The sequence below is a fragment of the Eulemur rufifrons genome, chromosome 16 (assembly GCF_041146395.1).
Source record: "Eulemur rufifrons isolate Redbay chromosome 16, OSU_ERuf_1, whole genome shotgun sequence".
In the NCBI taxonomy this organism is placed as follows: domain Eukaryota; kingdom Metazoa; phylum Chordata; class Mammalia; order Primates; family Lemuridae; genus Eulemur; species Eulemur rufifrons.
In genome coordinates this window covers 86285029-86307417 of record NC_090998.1, presented here as the reverse complement: position 1 = coordinate 86307417, position 22389 = coordinate 86285029, and the positions used below count along the sequence as shown (strand labels likewise).

General features: G+C 46.6%; 1 protein-coding gene across 1 annotated transcript; it reads left to right on the top strand.

Annotated features, from left to right (window-relative positions):
* Positions 1-5531: 5531 nt before the first annotated feature.
* Positions 5532-20890, top strand: EIF3D (eukaryotic translation initiation factor 3 subunit D). The gene is made up of 15 exons (XM_069489451.1): positions 5532-5645; positions 8073-8205; positions 8509-8554; positions 9409-9545; positions 10152-10237; positions 10827-10899; positions 12773-12885; positions 13640-13772; positions 14350-14497; positions 15622-15752; positions 16397-16482; positions 16580-16709; positions 19646-19788; positions 19977-20260; positions 20771-20890. Exons 2-15 carry the CDS (start codon positions 8083-8085, stop codon positions 20782-20784), a joined length of 1647 nt encoding a protein of 548 aa, XP_069345552.1. The 5' UTR covers positions 5532-5645; positions 8073-8082; the 3' UTR covers positions 20785-20890.
* The last annotated feature ends 1499 nt before the right edge of the window (positions 20891-22389 follow it).

The window sequence follows — 22389 nt, the reverse complement described above, 5'->3', positions numbered from 1 at the left end:
TGGAGAAAAAGTCATACTTGAGAGCATGACGGGGTCTCTCTCTGAATGCTGAGTGACCAACCCAAGGCCTGGATCCTCCCAAGTGACCAGTGATCGCTTTTGAAATGTGGCGAGATCTTGCCCCAGTCAAAGCCTCCCACCTCCTGAGTTTCTGGTGACCATATTAATTCAGTTGATATGCATTAAGGGTCCACTGCATGCCAGGCACTGCCTTACACATTACGTGCATTATCTGACCTACTTCTACCTCCCTCCCTAATTGGTAGTGTACACTGTAACTCCATCTGTTTTACAGATGAGGAAGCCAGGGCTCACATGGTCATGTAACTTGCTCAAGGTCACACAGCTACTGTAAACCTGGGATTCAAACTCAGACAGTCTGACTCCACAGATGTCTGCTTGCATTGTGGTGATGTCACACCGCCCCATGAGACCCCCTTAAATATCACCTTGCAGTCACCTGGATCTGCCAGGACAGTGGGAACCAGGGCATGTGGTATGAACAGAGATGAGAAAAAGGCTGTGCTGCAAGAAAGCGGGCCTGAGGTTCAGAGAGGGGCACCCGCTCACCCACGACAGCACAGCCAGATCAAGCCAAAATCAGTGTTCACCTCTGGCCCCAGGACACCAAACCCCAACAGAAGAAAACATATGGGGCAGAGAGAAGGAGCCCAGGAGAGGCATGGTTATTGCTCATCCCATCGAAACAGTCAAACACTCTCCAAACTAGCTAAATGGCTCTGAAGGAAATGGGAATCTATTTTGTCTCCTGTCGCCAGGGCTGCAAATCCTGATATATCTCAGGCTACAGCAGAGAAGCGGATGGCTCAGCACTTGGAGAGATGCCCACACGAGGCAGGAAGTGGGGTGGATGATTCAACAGGTACCTCTCTATTCTGAGAACTGGTCCTGTGATGGGTGAGTGTACATCCAGCTGAAATAAAAAATAATTTTGAATGCCGACCATTGGAACGTACAGCAAGCCTCCCTTTCTTCCGGGGGACTTGGAGCATTCTTGGGGCTTCGATCCTTCCAGGTCTTCTCTTAAAATTTCACTGGGATGACAAGACTCAAAAGCTTCCCCTCCTACCAGCACACATTCCCACAGGATGATAAAATGCTACAAGGTACCATGTCCCTCGCCCGCAGTCTCTCTCATCAGTAAAATGAGGGTAATGACATCTGCTCCACTGAGACAGAAAAGTCCAACACAGGTCCACAATTCTCATCTGAAACCCTTGCAACACAACACGCTTCATAACTTAGAATTCTTTGGATGTCAGAAAGGTTTACAGTGGGTCTACTGCACATTGGGTGGTATGTCCAGGGAGCTCTGGGGCAGCATTCCATAAAGCCTTTATTTCTTCTGAAGCAAATATATAAATATTCACACTAAGTAGGATTAAATAGAGTCTATAAATAACCTCCATCCATCAAGTTTGCCATCAAATGCTTGCTCTGATCTCACGAAATAGCCTCCTTGAACTCTCACCCCAAAAGCACTGTACCCCAAATCATTCTCTAATGCACAGCCCTGTTGTAATGTCTTCACCTACTTCACACACCTCTGTGCCCTTGCCCATTTTCTACCTGCCCCCACCAAAAGGCACCCTCCTTGAGGGCAAGACCCTCACCCACTTTGCTCCCTGCTGCCTCCTCCACATCTCAGTCGCTCCTACAAGGCACATATAAGGTGTTCCATGAATGCTGGTTGAACGAATAAACAAATGAAATTCCAGTTCTGTCTCTCACTAGCTGTGTGACCTTGGATTAATGACATTTCTGAGCCTCATTTTACCATTTGCAAAATTGGTATTAAAATATTGTCATGATGAGGCTCAAATGAAATTCAGGACTTTGTCATTTAGTAATTGCTATGCTAACATTAGTCATTATTAGCAATAAAAATAAGTTACTCAATTGCCCAAAGACAGTGTTCGTGCCTCTCCAAACTAGAAAGAGGCTGCACAAGCTCCTTTAGAGAAAACGGCACTTGTCCCCAAACCTACACTTTCTTGGCAAGAAAATGTTAAGTTTTTTGTGTTCGTTTTGTTTTGTTCTACAGTTCTAAAAGCAGTATCTGCAGGCCCTGGGTGCACCGAGCATGTCTTGGGCACACTCTGTGTGCCAGGCACCGTGCTGGGCCGTGATAATTCATCCAGGAATAACACAGCCACACGCTGGAGGAACCCAGGGTCCAGGTAGGGGAGGTAGGGGACACTGGTGACAGGGTAAGGCACGTGGTAAGAAAACAATAGAGGGCTCTGCCAAGTGTTACAGACACACGGAAGAGGGGCCTGTTCTCAGAGGTCACTCATGCACCAACAAACATTTTCTGAGTACCAACTGCGTGACAGTCACCATTCCAGGTGCTGAGGATACAAGAGTGAACAAGACATGTAAGATTCTGCCTTTCATGAGGAGACAAGAAATAAGTAAATAAATAAACAAGATAATTTTCTTTTTGGGGGGGGGAGGTGGGGGGGACAGAGTCTCGTTCTGTTGCCCGGGCTAGAGTGCTGTGGCGTCAGCCTAGCTCACAGCAACCTCAAACTCCTGGGCTCAAGCAATCCTCCTGCCTCAGCCTCCAGAGTAGCTGGGACTACAGGCATGCACCACCATGCCCAGCTAATTTTTTTCTATATATATTTTTAGCTGTCCAAATCATTTCTTTCTATTTTTAGTAGAGACAGGGTCTCACTCTTGCTGAGGCTGGTCTCGAACTCCTGACCTCGAGCAATCCTCCCGCCTCGGCCTCCCAGAGTGCTAGAAGATAATTTTCAATAGGAATAAAAGTTAGGAACCAAACAAAACACTAATGGAGTAACAGAAGACTCAGGAGCTACACTGCCTCCTGAGTTTGGAACCCCAGGTTACCTACCACTGTTGCACCCAAAGCTTCTCTCTGTATCTCCATATTCTCATCTGTAAAATGGGGGGAATAAGAGGCCCTACCTCACAGAGCTAAAGTGGGAATTAAATAACTTAATATAAGTTCTTGGAATAGTACCAGACACATGGCAAGCTAGTTCTAAGTGGGCAAGAGAGTGACTGAGGGCAGGATGAGGCTACTCAGAAATCCTGTTTGACAAGGACACGGGCTCATGCAGATCTAGGGGACATGCAGTCCAGGCACTGCACGGGAGGATCTTGGGGCAGGAATAAGTTTGGGTGCGATCCAGAAAAAGGAGGCTGCCAGTGGGAAGCTGCAATTTAGGGCTCTGCAGGCCACTGAGGGTTGTAAGGTCAGAGGAGGGGGTGGTTGGGCATGCTTTGATTTCACATAAAGGAAGGTCATTCCAGCTGCCATGTGGAGAACGGGCAGTGGGATAGGCAGAAAAAGAGACAGCGGGGGTGTCGGTGAGGAGGAGGGGAGCAGAGGCACAATCTCCCACCCAAGCCCAGGGACCTACTACTGACAATGAGACAGGACACTCCAAATCCTTCTCCATCTGGAGTGGGCAGGGACATCTGGGCCAAAATATGGGAAAGATGATTAAACTCTGACACAAGAGAGATGCTGCAGCAGCTGGCCTGTGGGTCCACAGCAAAAAAAAAAAAAAGAAAAAAAAAAGACACAAGCAATTCAGCAAAAATACATCTCCCCTTGTATTTTAGAACACATTACAATTTACTAGTGATGTTAGTTATGCTAACATTTATTGAGTGCTTCTTTATGTGCCCAGGATAATCGGCTAAATTCATTTTCTCATTTCCTTCTCACAAAACCCCTACATATTCATTCGACAATTCAACAAATATTACCAGGCACTGTTCTAGGTAGTACAGACAAAGCCCCTACCCCCATGGAGCTTACAATCTATACGGAGAGACAGAGCTGAAACAAACAGTATCTGAGAAAACAACGAGAACTATGAAGAAAACCAAGCAGAGAAGAGGGCGAGGAGAGAAGGAAGGGGCAGCTACTTCAGGAATGATGCTCAGAAAAAGACTTCCATGAGGAGGTAACTCTTGGGCAGAAGCAGATGATGAGACCAAGCCAACCACCAGTAAATCTGGGGGAAGAGTGTTCCATGCAGCAAGAACAGCAACTGTAGAGGCTCTGCTGAGATGGAAATGAGGTTGGTGTATTTAAAGCACAAAAAGAAGACCATGGTGGCTAGAGCAGCATGAGTAGGGAGTGGCAGAATATGAAGTTGAAAGGTAGACAGGGACCAGACAGGCCACAGGAAGATATTCATATTTTCCTCTAAGCATATAATGGGAAGCTGCTAGAAGGTTGTGAACTGATAAGGAAAACTAGGAGGCCAGGTAGAATAGAATGGATCTGAGGTTTGAACAAAACCATGCCCTCGGATTCTTCTTCAGTGTTCTGAAATTCCCCCAAGAAAAACTCCAGGAGAAACTCCATATGCTGGGAGTAGCTGAGAGAACCACACATGTTGTCCACTGTAGGAAAGTGGTTCCTGACTCCCATCTCAGAATCACAATTGTTAACTAAAATGCAGATTCCTGGGCTCCCGAGTAGACATACTTGTCCAATCTGTGGAGGTGAGACCTGGAATCTGCATTTTTTTATTTCAGTTTATTATGGGGGTACAAAAGTTTAGGTTATGTATATTGCCCATGCCCCCCAACCCCCTCGAGTCAGAGCTTCAAGCGTGTCCACTCCCCAGACAGTGCGCATCGCACTCATTATGTAGGTATATTAAGTAGCCTCCTAGCCAGACTTGGTGGCTTACACCTGTAATCCCAGCACTCTGGGAGGCTGAGGCGGGAGGATCGTTTGAAGTCAGGAGTTCCAGAACAGCCTGAGTAAGAGCGAAACCCCGCCTCTGCCAAAAACAGAAAAAATTAGCAGGGTGTGCTGGCGCCCACCTGCAGTCCCTGCTACTCGGGAGGCTGAGGCAGGAGGATCGCTTTAGCCCAGGAGTTTGAGGTTGCTGTGAGCTACGATGACGCCACCGCACTCTAGCCAGGGTGACAGAGTGAGACTGTCTCAAAAAAAAAAAAAAAAAAAGCGCTCCATTAATCTTCGTCGTACAATCAAGTTTGAGAATTGTGAAAATATGGTTTGAACCCCATAAACTAACAGTCTGAACCAAGCAGACCACTTTACACCTCTAAGCCCGTTTCCACAGCTATTAAAGAGGACGGAGTTATAAAAGGCGCAGCCTGAGACACCCGCCCGACCCCTGCTGTGAGAACCAAACAAGGTGATTGGTTAAAGCGGGCGGCAGCCGCGGGTCACTGTGGGATACAGAGGGGCCGCGGCGTCCCGTGAAGCTTTGTGGGACACAGGGGGGCGTCCAGTCACGCCCCGCCTCCAGCTTGGATCGCCCGGCCGCCACGTTTCAATAATGAACGCCCTTTCAGGGCGTCTCCGGATGCGGCCTGACGTAACCATAACCACCCCGCCCGCGTCTTGGACCTTCGGAGTCTAACGAGGACAGCCCGCGAAGCGTAGTGACGGATTTCCGGGTGCACCTTCGCTTTACGACTCGTGCGCTCTTCCGCCAAACCCAGAGGAAGCTGGAGAGGTTTACGACAGCGCCGGTCATGTTTACGGCGCCGCCTTCTGCGCGCGCATGTTCTCTCCTTTCCCGGTTTATGGAGTGTATGTGGTAACGCGGCCTCCAGCTCGGACCATCTCTTGCCATCCCGGCCGGCTGAGGCCGTTGCAGGTGAGCGGCGTGTTTCGTAGAGTCCTGTGGACCCCCGGAGCCGACATGGACTAGGCCCGATTTTGGGGGGCCTCCCGGAAGAGACCTCTCTTACGTCCCCCACTGCCGTCGCTGTCTCTCCGCTGGGCGGAGCAGGAATCCGCCTTCTGGGGCCGGAGGTCCCGCACACTACGGGATGCGGGGCACGGCGTGGCGGGTGAAGTCCCTGGCCCTAGACCCCGCTTATGGCCACGGGCTGGGCGAATTTGATCACGTCACTTAACCCACCTGGGTCACGGGGCCTTAATTCTAAAGTAGCCAAAGACTTCCTGAGTTCCTGGGTGGGGTATTGAGGATGCCAAGCTTAGCGGTGTTCGGCCTGTGTTCTCGGGAATTCACAATCCAAAATTTCTCTTTCCTTTTCTGTGAATTGTAAGGCTAGGATAGAGGAGTAGATTTGATCTCTGATCTGAAACCCACCCCAGGGATTGATGGTGTATGAGCTGTAGCGGCCGGTCAGCCGCAGAGCCCCTTCTGACTGCCCTGTCGGTGCCTCCCCATCCTGCTCCTGTGGCCAATACAGCTGTCACATCATTTTAGCTGACCAGCTCTGTTTCTCCTACTGGTTCCCTTTTGCTCACCTTTTTTTTTTTTTACGTGTTGAAGGCCAGGGGACTTCCTCCCACCCCTTGATTCTCCAAGGAGATAATGCATGTCAAGCCTTGAGCCTGTTCCTTCTTGAGCTTCTGACAGAACCAGATTTTTAAAGCAGCGTGCCTTAAGACATCGTTGTTGTGTTGTTAGATATGGTCTCAGACGACAGATCTCGCCAGGCTGCTGCCTGCCTACCTGTAAGATAATGGAAAGAAAGCCGGACTTAGGGTAGACAACCCTGGAAATCAAATGTATTTTGAGATGATGAGATCAAGTGCTTGGTTTGACTGAGCTTCAATTTTTTACCTCTAAATTGGCAGCGCGGGGGAGTTAGTGGTGTTAAAGTATCTAGCATAGTGCCTGACACTTGGAGCTCAATAAGTGTCTATTTAATGTGAATTTGTTTTGAGACCACCACCCCTTTTCTTTTGTCCTTTTCCCACAGCATAGCTTAAGTTGAGATTTGGAGGATGAAGCTCCCAGGTTCATTCCCTGTTGCTGTCACCCAAATGTCATCTCTGTAGGAAGCCTCAATCTCTCCCTCAAGGGGCAGTGAGGAGAGTTTACTGAGTTTAATATACCTGTGCTCTCTGATTGCTTTCCACCCTCCAGGAAATATCTGTGTAATGGATTTTCCTCTGGGAACTCACCTTGTGAGCATTTGCAGAGGATTACAGTGGATGATAAATGCATAGGTTTTTGACAGGAAGCGTCTGACAACTATCTACTATAGAGCCCCTGGTTTTTAGTCCCCTGAAAGGAGCTATAGGATTATGAAGACTGTGGACTCTGAAGCCAGACTGCCTGGGTTCAAACTTTTCACCAACTAATATTGAGACTTTGGGCAATTTCTTCATTTCTCTATACCTCAGTTTCCTTATCTGGAAAGTGGGGCTAATGCTGGGTCCTACCTCACAGAATTATTGGGAGGATTTAATGAATTAATGCATGGTAAGTACTAAGAACAGTACCTGGAAATGTTGAGCATCTGACATTTGGCCGCTTCGGACCTAAGGTTTATGGGGACCTCCTGTATCTCTGGCAGTCGTTTTGCCTGGCTTACAGCCACTTGGTCGGCACACAGGATTTGCATTGATGACAAAAAACTGGAAGAACAAGAAAGTTGAATTTCAGGATATACTTAAAGATCCTTTTTTCTCAGCACTCTATGTGCATAAATGTGCTTTTGCAAGTCTGAATAGTAATTGTGTGGCATTTTCCAAAGAAAGTTTTCATATGTGTTAACTAATGAGACTTTCACAATGATCCCCTGATATAAATAAAACAAGGATCTAGTTTATTTTATAGATAGAAAGACTAAAGCTTAGGGAAGTTAACTATCATATGCCTTGGTGAAGGTGTGTCTGAGAACCAGAATGCACTTATTAGACTTAAAAAATGTTAATATGTTTCATCAAATCTGAGACACTACCAAATTTTTAGAACACTGTTATTTTGTGTAACACTAAGAAAAACTACCAATTAAGATACAACACCCCATCAAGTATAAGACGCAACCTCATTTTTAAAGATGTTACAGTAAAAAGAGAGTGTCAAAGAATTAGTAAAATATGGTAAATCAGATTTGTTAGCAGTCTTCTGAGTTTTAAGTACTTATTCACAGTATTATTTACAAGAAAACATAGTTGGTAGTAGCTCAACAGTTGAGGGTTCCCTTTGTGTGTTGCTTTTTGAATTTTATTGTTTATGTCTCTGTTTACCTTCTGTGGAGGGCTTTTGTATTTTGAGGCCTTTCTTCATGCATGTGCTACTCACATTATTTATATTTTTAAGGTATTGGAAGATGGCAAAGTTCATGACACCTGTGATCCAGGACAATCCCTCAGGCTGGGGTCCCTGTGCGGTTCCCGAGCAGTTTCGGGATATGCCCTACCAGCCATTCAGCAAAGGAGATCGGCTGGGAAAGGTACTGGCCTGTCAGCAGGAATCTGAATCTTTTCAGCTGTGGCTGCTGCTCTCCACGAGTCCCTGTTTCGATTTTATTCTTTCAAAAGCTTAATTCATGTGTTCCTTGTAGGGATACCAGCTGAGAAAGGTTATACTCTCTGGAAGTAGTCATAGGAGAGCTGTGCGCTTACAAAGGCATTGTGAGCCAGTTCTGCTGGTACTTTCCCACACTGTGTTCTCTCACCTTCAGGGGTTTCTGGATCAATAGAGACTTGCATGGTTGACCTGTGGGTTCTCTGTCTTGTCTTGTTGTTCTTAATAGGTTGCAGACTGGACGGGAGCCACATACCAAGATAAGAGGTACACAAGTAAGTGTTCAACTAACCCCAATCAGAGCCTTGGGAGAGTTGTTAATTTTTCTAGTAACCTCCATTTGAAAGCATTCTGGAATGGGAAGGAAATGCTAACAATAATTCATAGATTCAGGGGATATAATCTGGACTTCGTACACTAACTACATATTTTACAATAGCCCCAAAACTTAGTCTGTTCATTAAAGAGATCTGGCCTGTGATAATGGGGGTTTCCCTCCAGTTTTGAGGGAGCCAAAGATCCTTTTAAAACTCTGTTGAACAACATTACCGTTTTGTGTTTCATTGCTTGGGATTTACTAAACCTTTGAAGCCAGTCAGTGGACTCCAGGTTTAAAACCTCTGGTTTTAAGATCCTAATATGATAAAAAAGCTTTTTCTCTGTGCCAGTTGAGATCACTGGAAGTGGCTGCCTGAAGTACTGGGTTTTCTGGAGCTCAGGTTGATAAGAAAGTATATCGTGATCCATTAGACATGTCTGCCTTAGGTATCAGATGAGGGAGCACATGCCTGTATTTACCTCTCCTGTTAAATCAAATTTTAGCTGAGATTCTTACACAATAAGTCAGAGTGAAATGGGTTAGCTTGAGTCCTTCTGTCTTGGCTTAGGAAGTTCTTGAGACCAGAGCTTTTCAAACTCGAATGTGCATATGAATCACCTGGGGATTTTGTCAAAAGGCCAGTTCTGATTCAGTAGATCTGAGGTGGGGCTGTGAGTCTGTCTGTCTAACAAACTGCCAGCCAATGCTATAGTTCCTGAGACCACACTTCAACTAACAAGGGTTTAGATTCATGTGTATATGTAAAGTCCGTAGGTGGCAGTTATTACACGCTGTCACTTTTGCCCCCAGATAAGTACTCCTCTCAATTTGGTGGTGGAAGTCAATATGCCTATTTCCATGAGGAGGATGAAACAAGCTTTCAGCTGGTGGATACAGCACGCACACAGAAGACTGCCTACCAGCGGAATCGGATGAGATTTGCACAGGTAGGCCAAGAGCCAGCAACCTGACCATCTTGGGGCCATTACTGTTGGTTGTCATTTGCTGCCTTGTAAATACTAATGAGAGAGGAAAACATATTATCATAGGTCTTCCAGTGAATTCCAAGTTACTGTTCTGCTAAAGTAAACTTGTACTTGGTCCAGGGATGCATTTAAATAGTTTAGATTGCTGTTCACCGGTAGCTAAGACATCATAGCCATTGCTAAAAATGGGTGTTTGTGCTAGATAAAAAGGTGCACCCGTGTCTTTTGCCTCACTTAATTGCTATATACAGGCTTTATTAAGTAGATGGTCCAGTTAAGCTGCATATTATCACATAAAAAGGCAAATTCAGCAACCCTAATAGCATCCAATAAACCTACTTCAATGAAAAATATTCTGTGTGAATGCAAGTCTAAGCTAATTCCAAGTAGTTCCCCCACTAAAACCCTCAGATTATTGATACTATAGAATAAGAATAAAAGTACACAGTAATGTGTGAAACTTGGGATTTTGCATCCTAAATTTACTCTAAACACTTCCCATTACCCTTGCCTGTTGTAAGCCAAATCTCTAAGATTTTGACATGGGTGTTTTTTCCTGATTCTCAGCGGAACCTCCGCAGAGACAAAGATCGACGGAACATGTTGCAGTTCAACCTGCAAACCCTGCCTAAGAGCGCTAAGCAGAAGGAGAGGTGAGTTTCATATCCTCCCAGAACAAAGTACCCTTCCCAGACTGGCCAAAGCAGGAGGGCGTTTGTCTTCCCCATCATTGTAAAAGAAAAAATCTTAAAGCCACCAAGCCACCTTTAGCCTGTTCTCCCAGGGCCAGTTCATGACAGACAGCATGGGCAGGAAACTAACTCCTTGTGGTGGACGTGCACACTGCGTAGAAACAAAAGCAATGACATGAGACTCTGGAGCTTCCCTAGGCTCAGTTCTGCAGTGGCACAACTCCAGGAAGCCCCATTTATACTATATCCTGTGAGCCCCCTGGATTTGTGTAGCACAGCAGCCACTGCAACGCCAGGTTGGAGCTGCCAGTGGATAGTCACTATAGATGGAGTGAAATATACCTGGTCACTATTTGGGGGCAGTATGCCTCTTCCAGCGTCTCCATTATGCACCCTTTTGGCCTATTCCTTTTTATGATCCCCTGTTTTCCGTAGTTCAGAGAAGTCAGTGATGTTGAGGTTTAGCTAAAGACAGTGGCAGCTTCTGCCTTTTGAAGAAGCCACTAATTTAAAGATCTTCACTGAGATCACAATATTTCTGTCTTTTCAGAGAACGCATACGATTACAGAAAAAATTCCAGAAGCAATTTGGAGTTAGGCAGAAATGGGATCAAAAATCACAGGTAGTGTATTTATACCAGAATTGTGTCTGGGAACTTGCTGTGGTGTTTCTGTTTGTCTTTATAACAGCTTTATTATTTTATAATGCACATACCATTATCATTATTTTATAATGCACATACCGTACAATTTAGTAGTTTTTAGTATACAACCATTACTACACTCAATTTCAGACCATTTTCATCACCCTGAGAAGAAACCCTGGGCTGGGCGTGGTGGCTCATGCCTGTAATCCTAGCACTTTGGGAGGCCAGGGCGAGGCAGGAGGATCATTTGAGGCCAGGAGTTCAAGACCAGCCTGAGCAAGAGTGAGACCCTGTCCCTACAAAAAAATAGAAAAAATTAGCCAGGTGTGGTGTCACTTGCCTGTATTCCCAGCTACTCAGGAGGCTGAGGCAGGAGGATCACTTGAGTGCAGGAGTTTGAAGCTGCAGTGAGCTATGATGACACCACTGCACTCCATCCTGAGTGACAGAGCAAGACTCTGTCTCAGAAAAAAAAAGGAAACCCTGTAAGCTTAAGCAGTCACCCTGTCTTGGTCCGTTTTCTATTACTGTAACAAAATACCTGTACTAGGTAAGTTGTTAAGGAAGGTGGTTTATTTTTTCACTGTTCTGGAGGCTGAGAAGTCCAAGATCTTGCAGCTGCATCTCATAGCATGGCAGAAAAGCAGAAGTGGGAAGGGGCATGAGAGAGAAAAGAGGGGGCTGAGCTCTCTTGGTAGCTAAGCCATTCCTTCAAGAAAAGCATTAATCTCCTCTTAATGACCTGATCACCTCTTAAAGACCCCACCTCCCAACACCACCCCAGTGGATTCAAATTCAATATGAATTCCAGGGGACATACCTAAACCATAGCACACCCCGTATCTGCCCCAACCATAGACAACCACTCAACTATTTTCTGCCTGTATGGATTTTTTTGTTTTGCACATTTCACAGAAATGGAATCATACAACACATGATCTTTTGTGACAGGCCACTTTTATGTAGTATAGTGTTTCCTAGATTCATCCATGTTGTAGCATGTATCAATACAGTTGTCCCTTGGTATACTAGGGGGATTGGTTCCAGGACCCCCATGTGTACCAACATCCATGCATATGCATGTCCTGTAGAGGGCCCTGTGAAACCCACACATGAAAAGTTGGCCCTCCGTATACTTGGGTTTTGCATCCTGAGAATACTGTGTTTTCCATCCGTGTTCGGTTTGGGGGGAAATGCATATAAGTGGACCCGAGCGGTTCAAACCCATGTTGTTCAAGAGTCAGCTGTATTTCACTTCATTTTGATTGCCAAATAATATTCCTTTATATGGAATATACCACATATTATGTATATACATATATATTATGTACATATAATATGTATCAAATATACCACCTTTGTTTGAAATATGGATATACCACATTTTGCTGAGCGGTTCACCTGTTAGTGGACATTTGGGTGGTTTATACTTTGAGGCTATTATGAGTCTACTGCTGTGAACGTTCGTGTGAGATGTTTGTGTGGGCATTCTGAGAATAGCAGACACGTATAAGCAAAAGTGAAGTTACAGTTGTGGAAGTTACATTTTGCTGGACATGATGCTTGCTTTACCAAGAATAATTAATATCCTGAGAGAAATATAAGGGAGCTGCTACATGTTCTCCAAGTGACATTGGTACCTGGGAGTGGAACTCTATTTGCTTCCGAACTTGTGATCCCTTCAGTCCTCTTCTAGATTGTAAGCTCTAGGAGTCAGGGATTCTGTCTTACAAAACAGCCAGCACTATATTTCTTGAATAAAAGCCCTTTGTATTGTTAAGCTGTCTTTTGCTTATGTTTTGCATGGGCTTTAATTTTTTTTTTTTCCTCCAATGATTTTCCACCACAGAAACCCCGAGACTCTTCAGTTGAAGTTCGCAGTGACTGGGAGGTGAAAGAGGAAATGGATTTTCCTCAGTTGATGAAAATGCGTTATCTGGAAGTATCAGAGCCACAGGACATGTACGTAGCATCTTTTGCTACTTCCCACCGTGCTCTTGCGTGTGTAGAATAGCTGACAGAAGTATTTCCAAAAAGGCTTTGAAGCTACTTCAAATACGTTGCATAAAATTAGCAGAAGTGTTTTTAAAAAACAAGACTGGGGGAGAAAAAGAAGTCCACTGATACTAAACTGTGAAGTTCTTTTAACTTCCTGGCATCCTGAGCAAAGGTGATTTAGTTTATAGCTTTTTTGGCAGGAAGAGAAAAGAAAGCAGAAAGAAATCTGCTGATGTTAAACTCCGGATTTCTTTCAGCTTCCTGGCATCCTGAGCAAAAGAGAAGTAAGATTAAGTTATAAAGCTCTTTGGGCCAAAAGAGAAATAGTGATTCTTCAGGAGAATGTTTGCTTCTCCTGACATTTCTAAGAGCCCCTTACCTCAGAGGGCAAGTAGATGGGACTGACTTAGTGGGTAGCAGAGCACCAGGCCACAAGGCAGCCCACCTGGATGCGCTGTAACTGGTCATCTCTCCCGGCCTCAGGCTCCCTGTCTCTTACACAGAGGTTGGGCTGGATGGGTTGTGTTTGCTGTGTCCCCTGGAGCCGCATCAGGAGCTGAGAGGACAGGAAACCAAGCAAACTCCAATGATTTGCTTTTCCGTTCTAGTCAGTGTTTTCCATCCCTTATATATTAGACTTCTAGCTAAGACTTCGGATTCTGTGGCTTTAAAAAAGGGTCATCTCCTTTACTTGGCCTGTCTCTCCCACTCTCCTCAGCGAGTGTTGTGGGGCCCTAGAATACTATGATAAAGCCTTTGACCGCATCACCACGAGGAGTGAGAAGCCGCTGCGGAGCATCAAGCGCATCTTCCACACTGTCACCACCACAGATGACCCTGTCATCCGAAAGGTGTGCACTGCCTCTGCCCCTGTCCCACCTGTTAGACATGCAGCCAGCTTCTACAGCTGAGCCCTCAGAACAAACAGAGTGCATGGGAATCTCAGTGTATTGTTAGGGCCTGTACATAAGACTCTTCTGAATCAGACTTAACAGTTTGATGAAAATAAAGACACTTTGCTGGGCAGGCCAGAAATGCTGGTGTTAAGCAGAGCTGGACTCGAACCCCAGCTGTGCCGTGCTTCCTGGCTTCATCTCTCTGAGCCTTAGCTTTCTCATCTGCAGAAGGAGGTCAGTGTACGTGGCGCTGCCACTGGGGCGAGGATGAAAGCATCACGAAGCTCTGGGCTGGAACCCAGCAAGTGCTCTGTGGGCCACGGTTCCGCAGTAGCCCAGGGCTGTCGCTCTGCCCACGGAGGCTTGCTGGCTGGTCTGGCACAGCCTTCTTGGGCGGGGGGAGGCGTGGGTGTGTGAAAAACCTTCTTATGCCTCAGGTTTATATGGCAAGCAAAGGAGTTCTTTGCCATCCGTGTGAATGGGCAGTGAGACCGAAGAGAGTCCTCAGAGCTTTCTTTCGTCCTCTTTGCAGCTGGCAAAAACTCAGGGGAATGTGTTTGCCACTGATGCCATTCTGGCCACGCTGATGAGCTGTACCCGCTCTGTGTATTCCTGGGATATTGTCGTCCAGAGAGTCGGGTCCAAGCTCTTCTTTGACAAGAGGGACAACTCGGACTTCGGTAAGAAGCCTGTCTAGGGAACAGCTCAGACTCAAAGGTGCTGGGGACTTTTGTCAGCTCGTAGCATTCCCTGGTACCAGAGAGTGGGTAGAAAAATGGTCCGTCTGCCCGGAAGGAATTGACAGCAATGTCTGCGTCCCTCCCAGCCTCCTCAGAGATACGGGAGGGACTGTCACTGCAGTACCTCCTCCAGGCATCAGCTTTTGGAGTCCTCACAGCACCCCAGTGTACACTTCCAGGGGTTCCTCATTCGAATAGCTCTTTCCTAACCTCTGCCCTCTCTCATGCCATCCTCAGTGTTTGCTTTATGTTTTCCCTTAAATTGACACCCCTCCCTTTTCTCTGGCTTGAGCTTATTTATAAAGGCAAAAATACATGTACATATATTTTATACCATACTGATACATGTATACACACCATAAATGAAAACCACGTTATTCAAAACATAACAGCAGGCCGGGCGTGGTGGCTCTCGCCTGTAATCCCAGCATTCTGGGAGGCCAAGGCGGAAGGATCGTTTGAGCTCAGGAGTTCGAGACCAGCCTGAGCAAGGGCGAGACCCCGTCTCTACTAAAAATAGAAAGAAACTAGCTGGACAACTAAAAATATATAGAAAAAAATTAGCCGGGCATGGTGGCGCATGCCTGTAGTCCCAGCTATTCGGGAGGCTGAGGCAGGAGGATTGCTTGAGCCCAGGAGTTTGAGGTTGCTGTGAGCTTGACGCCATGGCACTCTAGTCCGGGCAACAGAGTGAGACTCTGTGTCAAAAAAAAAACCAACAGCAATGGAAACAAAACAATATAATTATATTCCGAATCTGAGTCCTGGGGTCTTTTCTTTGTTAAAAAGCTAACAAAATCATTCTCTTCAGGAATGCAGAAAGATTGAAAGGGAAAGCTTTCTCACTGTGAGATTGAATTTCATGTTGGGCAGTCTCTAAAGTCACCAAGGAGCATCCCCCCGCTGCCCAGCTCCCCCCGTGAGTCCCACATTTGGGAGACCCACGTTAGGAGATGACAGTTCCTTGAAGGAGAGGCCTGTGTCACTTGGATCTCCACAGTGCTGTGCATGTTGTCAGTGACTCTTTATTGCACGTGTTGGTGACCTTGCCACCACTTTTGCAGACCTCTTGACAGTGAGTGAGACAGCCAATGAGCCCCCTCAAGACGAAGGTAATTCCTTCAATTCGCCCCGCAACCTGGCCATGGAAGCAACCTACATCAACCACAATTTCTCCCAGCAGTGCCTGAGAATGGTGAGGAAATTTTTATTTAGTTAACTACTACCGATTGAGCATCTGCTTTGTGCGAGGCTCTGGGGCTGTGGGATTGAGCAGGAGGGATACGGTGCCTGCCGGTAGCAGAGGAGTTTGGGCTTTGAGGTCAGACTGCCTGACTTTGAACCATAGATCTGCCACCTCATAGCTCTCTGCTCTTGGGCATGTTTCTTCTCTGCAAATTTAGAATACTATTAATAATACATGTTTCACACAGACATGTTAAAGATTCCTTCAGTTATTTAACAAATACACTATTGTGTACAGAGAAGCCGTTTTAGATGCTTTACAGCAGCAAAGAAAACAAAGTTCCTGCAATGTCTGCATTCCTCCCAGCCTTATAGAGCTTTGTTATAATGGAGAAGAAAAGACAATGAACACTAAATAAATTTGTTATGTCAAATGGGGACATGTGCTGTGGCAGGGAAAACAACTCCGGAGGGGTGTGGTTACTCGTTAATTGTTACAATTCATCAGGTGCCAATAGTCAGGAGGGAGAAAGTAGGCATAAAATAAGCAGCGAGCTCAGAGCCCCCCAGGGACCTGGCCAGGGCAGTGACTAAGGTGATTGGCCTTGGCTGCAAGGTTAGCACTGTCTCATGGCAACTTTGTCATTTTTGCAGGGGAAGGAAAGATACAATTTCCCCAACCCAAACCCCTTTGTGGAGGATGACATGGATAAGAATGAGATCGCCTCTGTTGCGTACCGGTACGTTACCTCTCTGGTGGATGTTGTGACCAGATTGCAGCACAGGCCCTACCGTGTAGGGTCTCAGGTGACCAGATGAGTTTCTCCTTTATCGCAGGTATCGCAGGTGGAAGCTCGGAGATGATATTGACCTTATTGTTCGTTGTGAGCATGATGGCGTCATGACTGGGGCCAATGGGGAAGTGTCCTTCATCAACATCAAGACACTCAATGAGTGGGATTCCAGGGTGAGGCGCCATCTCTGTCACCTCCTCATGACCATGTCCGTGTTCCCCATGGTACCTATCGTCACAAGCTAGCTCATGTGAGCTAGCCTCTTTTCCCCTTTCGTTAATTATAGAGCTACCTAGGTTTTTGTCTTGTGAATTTTTTCGCAAGCTACCCAGGCTTGTGTGCCGCATCTGAATTGAAGTGGGTGGCGGTGCTCCAGGTGCTGGTGTGTAGAATAGAGGATGCTCAGTGGGGAGGACAGCTCCAAGGCCATGCCTGTGTTGGACAAGTCTCTGTGAATTTTTTCCTCTGCTTAGTTCCTGACTGAGAAAGAGTGCGAAAGAGTGTGTGCAGAACTGTGTTAAGTTTTAAGAACTTTTCTGCTTATTTTGCACAAAGGAACCAGTAAATCCATTCTTCCAGTACTTTCTTCCTCTCTCTTCTATTCTGACTTCCTGTTGGCTTCTGCTCTCTGCAAGCATCTGATTTTGATCTCCTTATTATCTGGGTTGGCCATTTTTCTGTCAGTCTGACTGCGCTTCGTTTTGACCTCTTTGATTTACTAAGCCACTGCCTTCTCTTCAATCTTTTGATTCCTTTTTTCCAACTCCTTCACTTACTGAAGTCAGATTCTAAGATCTAGCTCAGAATTGACTTTTCTGAGGCACCTTGACAGAAACACGCTTCCTCCATTTTTCCTCCTCCTGTGCTCCCTCGTGCTGGTGCTCTGCGATCCGGCTGTTACTCTTTCGCAAGCTACCCAGGCTCGTGTGCCGCATCTGAATTGAAGTGGGTGGCGGTGCTCCAGGTGCTGGTGTGTAGAATAGAGGATGCTCAGTGGGGAGGACAGCTCCGAGGCCATGCCTGTGTTGGACAGGTCTCTGTGAGATGTACAGAGGGCTGTTCCTGCTTCCTGCCCAGAGCAAAGGGACCAGCATGGGCTGCTGCTGATTCTGACCCCTTCCAGGACTCCTTATACCCCATCAACTGCTAAAAGAGCACACTGGGAGTTTTGCTGTGGGCCTGGCTCTGGGGCCATAGGCCTTTTCTTGGACTTACCACAGTGAGCTCCCTGTAGCATTCAGGATTGCCATGATTATGTGGCTTCAACCTCAGTGTTGATACTCTAGTATGTTTCTCAGCTCCCTTCACGTGTGGTCTTTGCTGACTCCCCTCCTTTTTTTCATAGAGATAGGGTCTCACTGTGTTGCTCAGGCTGGTCTCGAACTCCTGGCCTCAAGCTATTCTCAGCCTCCCAAAACACTGGGATTATAGCTGTGAGCCACCATACCTGGCCAGCTCCCCTCTTTTCTAACCCCCGGTGGAGCCTTCTCTTAGGGTCAGTCCCCCTCACAGCTTTCTTTGCCACAAGTGCTTTATACAGCCTGTATTGTTTCTTTTGCTCTGTAACAAATTAACAGAAACTTAGTGGCTTAAAACAACACTATGTATTAGCGCATAGCTCTGTAGATCAGAATTCCAGCACGGTGTGGCTTGGTTCTTTGTTGAGGGTGTCACAAAGCTGACAGCAAGGTGTCAGTAGAACTGAGTTCTCATTTGGAAGTTCTGGAAGAAGGTCTCCTTCCAAGCTCATTCCAGTTGGCAGTTCAGTTCCTTCCAGTTGTATGACTGAGATGTCCATTCGTGACTCTTCCAATCTGAGGTTTACTCTGACTTGCCTCCCTTTGTTTTTCTGCTAAAACACCTTCACCTTCCAGTGTCCTCATTCCTGTCATTGCCTCTGGCTCATCCATCCATCAGCCTGTCTCTCCTCTGCTCACGTAAGCTCGGAGCTTGGAACATCTCCGACTCCTCCTTTGCGCTGTTCTATTTTGCTGTCAGGTGCGGTCTATCTGCTGACTCAGTTCAGGATTCCCCTGACATCATCGCCTAGCTCAGGACCCTGTTGATGGTTCCTGTTTTGCATTTGTCTCCTAACCATGTCTCCACCACCACCCCCAAATGTAGTTCATCTCTGCCAATCACTTGTCCAGAACACTGCTTCCGTCATGCAATGCAGATTGGCGGAAGGCCTCTTAAAGTGCTGTGGCAAGCCAGGCACGCTGGTGTGCGCCTGTAGTCCTAGCTATAGGACTGTGGGGGGCTAAGGAGGGAGGATTGCTTAAGCCCAGGAGTTGGGGTCTAGCCTGGGCAACATAGCAAGACCCCATCTCTAACAAAAGGGGGGGGAAATGCCACAGTAAATTCACAAGGGTACCATGAGACATTTTAAATTTTTGAGAAAAACATAGGTGTGTCAGAATAGTACTATATGGTTTGAACTTACTACTTGAGTAGTAGGAATTCTAGAGTATTTCTTTCGGCTTAGGGTTGCCGTGAACCAAGAAAGTTTGGGAACCCCTGCCATGTGACTTTTGACCTCACTGTGGGTGAGGTGGTTAGAGAAGACAGTCTTTCTAGGGTCCCTTGTGTGTGGGGGGGAGAGGGTGTAAAACATCAGACCCTGAGCTCCTCACCCTCTGCAGGCCTCTGCCCCGACCCGAGGCTGGCTCAGCCTGTCTTTCCCACCCAGCAGGCCTCTCAGATCAGGCCCTCCTGTTTCCACCTGCAGCTTGTGTGTCAGTGTTCTCCACAGGGTCAGCATCGTCTGTAGAGCCCTTCCTTGCCGTACCACACATAGAAACGGCTGCCTCTGCCATTTCTCTGGCACTTATTTCTAACGTACCTGTGTGTGTGTGTGTGTGTGTGTGTCCATCCATCCATTGGTCCCTGTCTAGGTGAGCTCTTAAAAGAGGAATTATAATTTACTTGTGTGCTGTGGGGCAGGCTGTGCAAGGGGAGGGACATGTCTTTGTCTCTGAAATGGTAACAGTCTCAGAGCATACTCACTTTACGGTCGGGCAGACCGGGAGCTTCTCTGCCAGAGGAGTCCCAGAGCCTTGGGCATTAGGAGCCTGCCTCCGCTCCTGTAACCGGGGCTTTCCTCCTGCAGCACTGTAATGGTGTTGACTGGCGTCAGAAGCTGGACTCTCAGCGAGGGGCCGTCATTGCCACTGAGCTGAAGAACAACAGCTACAAGTTGGCCCGGTGGACCTGCTGTGCTCTGCTGGCTGGATCTGAGTACCTCAAGCTTGGGTGAGATTGCTGCCCATGAGTTGTGAGCTTATTTTCTGAAAGGGGTTTCCGGGTAGGGAGGTGAAGGCTTATCTTCCCCCTTTTTCCTTTGGAGTAGCAGCAGACCAAGCATCAGCATTTAATTGACATCGGACCCCAAGTGTTGCTGTCTCTCTGCTCCAACCACTGATACCCTTTCCTCCCACTAGTTACGTGTCTCGGTACCATGTGAAAGACTCCTCACGCCACGTCATCCTGGGCACCCAGCAGTTCAAGCCCAATGAGTTTGCCAGCCAGATCAACCTGAGCGTGGAGAACGCCTGGGGCATTCTGCGCTGCGTCATCGATATCTGCATGAAGCTGGAGGAGGGCAAATACCTCATCCTCAAGGACCCCAACAAGCAGGTCATCCGCGTCTACAGCCTGCCTGATGGCACCTTTAGCTCGGATGAAGATGATGAGGAGGAGGAAGAGGAGGAAGAGGAAGAAGAAGGTGTGTAACAAGCCTCTTTCCGAAGTCTAGAGTGATCTGTGGGCCAGCATGAAAGCAAGTTCTATAGCCACTGTCATCCTTAACTTGATAAGACTTTTTGAGAGTTCCCTGGTACTTGGGTTTGGAGAAGCATCTGCTTTGGCTCCAAGAGCTTCTTCCAGAGCCTTTAGATCACATGAAGAGGTTGGGGAGGAGAGTGGTCTTTCAGAGAAGTGGCAAGATTGGGGCAGAAGCATCTGGAAAAAGGCAAAGAAAGCCCCTGAGGGAAGCTCCAGTGGTCTAGAGGGCAAAATGTCTGCTCCAAGTCAGTTACACAGCCTGAAACTGTGTCTCCTGCTTCACAGCAGATGATTGAGCAAAATAGCTCTCGGCCCTATAAGGATCTGAAAAGCTTAACTTCTGAGTGGAGGTGCTGAAAATTAATGCATATATAGCACAGGTTCAGAAAGGAAAGAACATCACAGCACACAACATGTCTCAATTCCCTTAACGTTTTTTTGTGTCTTTCAGAGGAAGAAACTTAAACCAGACAGTGACGTGGAGCTGGGATTTGTAATTCTACCGAGCCCAGAGGGGCCTTGGAGTTTTTGGCTCTTGCTCTCTGACATTTGACAGATGGAATAAAGTATAAGTCTGTTTAGTCTCTTCCTTCATCCTATGTGCACATGAATGATTTACTCTTCTCCAAGTAGCCCTTGGGAAGGGGAATGGGATTCAGCAGTTTCTATCTGGAGTTCATAACCTGGGTTTCATCATGTGTTCTTGAGCATTGTTAGTTTTACATTCCTTTCAGGTGATGGATTCCCTAAATTTTTTTTGTTCCAGGAACTCCTTGAAATTATCTTTTCATGGGCAGCATTGTCAGTTGTGAGGTGCCTTGTGTAGGTCCCTGTAAGAAGTCCATTTCCACAAGCAGGAGTGCTTGCTGGCTCTGTGCAAGACACAGCTGTGGACCTTAGAGAGTTCGCTGTCTCTAAGAAACACTGGGACACAAAGCACTAGTAAAACACAAAGTAGGGCATGGTTGAGGTGGGGTTTCTGCTCCTGAGGAAGACTGCCTCAGAAGACCTCGATGGATGTTCCACTGGGTGGCAACTGTAATTGTTTGTAAATTATTTACAAGTTTGGCTTGGGCTAGATTCTTTGTGAAGTGACTAACCCTGCCAGGTACTACACTAAGCTTCCTGTAAATATCTGAGCCTCATACAGAACTGTAATGCCAGCGGGTATACCATGGTATAGATGAGGAAACAGGTACAGCTTTTGAGTAGCATTCCTAACGTTACAGATTGAATCAAAACAATTGACCCTCAGAAAGCAAGCAAAAGTCTATTGAACTTTGTTTTCAGAGGTTCTGGAGAGAGTGCAGAAAATGTGCTTGGGGAGTTTTCCATGTAAATAGTGTTTAAAAATCCATATGAAAATGGTGTGGCAGATGCCAGGGGTTTTGAGCTTGGAGTGGTATTTGCATATTCGCCAAATCACCTTTTGAAAGCCCCTGGCCCAATCCAGCCAGATTAACTGGAACAAGTGGAAGTGACTTCAGGTTCATTCTCCAAAAATGTGCATCATCTTCCACTGCTCTTGCCTGTCCTGCATGGGGCTGCCAAGTTGACTGCTAAAAATCCTGCATTCAAACCTTCAATAGCATCCTGTTGTCTACAATCTGTTCAACCCAGTCTCGGGGCCCTGCCATACATACTTTACCAATCCTGTGTAATTTCCCACAACTGTATTCACCAAATAAGACTGGCAGCTATTTTAGGTACTTAACAGTTTGCCAGTACCTGTTTTCATAATCTTCAATCCCTGCAGCCTGGGGCCACATGTGGCCTGGATCCTCAAGTATGGCCTTTTGACTGAAACCAAATTTTACAGAACAAATCATTTTAATAAAGGGATTTGTGCTGTGCAGTTTGGATTCAGTTGAGGGGCCACACTTGGGGATCTGGAAGGCCACGTGCTTATTCAACAAATGCTTACATTCAACAAATGCTTACTTGCCTGCAGATCGTATTGGGGAGAAAAAAAGTGTTTACTGAGGAACTTCTGTTTGCCAGATACTGGACAATTTCTGCTCTGCTGGAGCTTTTCTCTGGTGTTGGTACAGGCTGTAAAGAAAACAGATA

What these genes read in the sequence shown, in the direction of transcription:
- EIF3D (XM_069489451.1), top strand. Translation starts at nt 8,083, where the DNA reads ATGGCAAAGTTCATGACACCTGTGATCCAGGACAATCCCTCAGGCTGG. An exon ending in AGCGCTAAGCAGAAGGAGAG is followed by an intron (nt 10,238 to 10,826) that starts GTGAGTTTCATA and finishes CTGTCTTTTCAG; the next exon opens with AGAACGCATACGATTACAGA. An exon ending in GAGGGACAACTCGGACTTCG is followed by an intron (nt 14,498 to 15,621) that starts GTAAGAAGCCTG and finishes CCACTTTTGCAG; the next exon opens with ACCTCTTGACAGTGAGTGAG.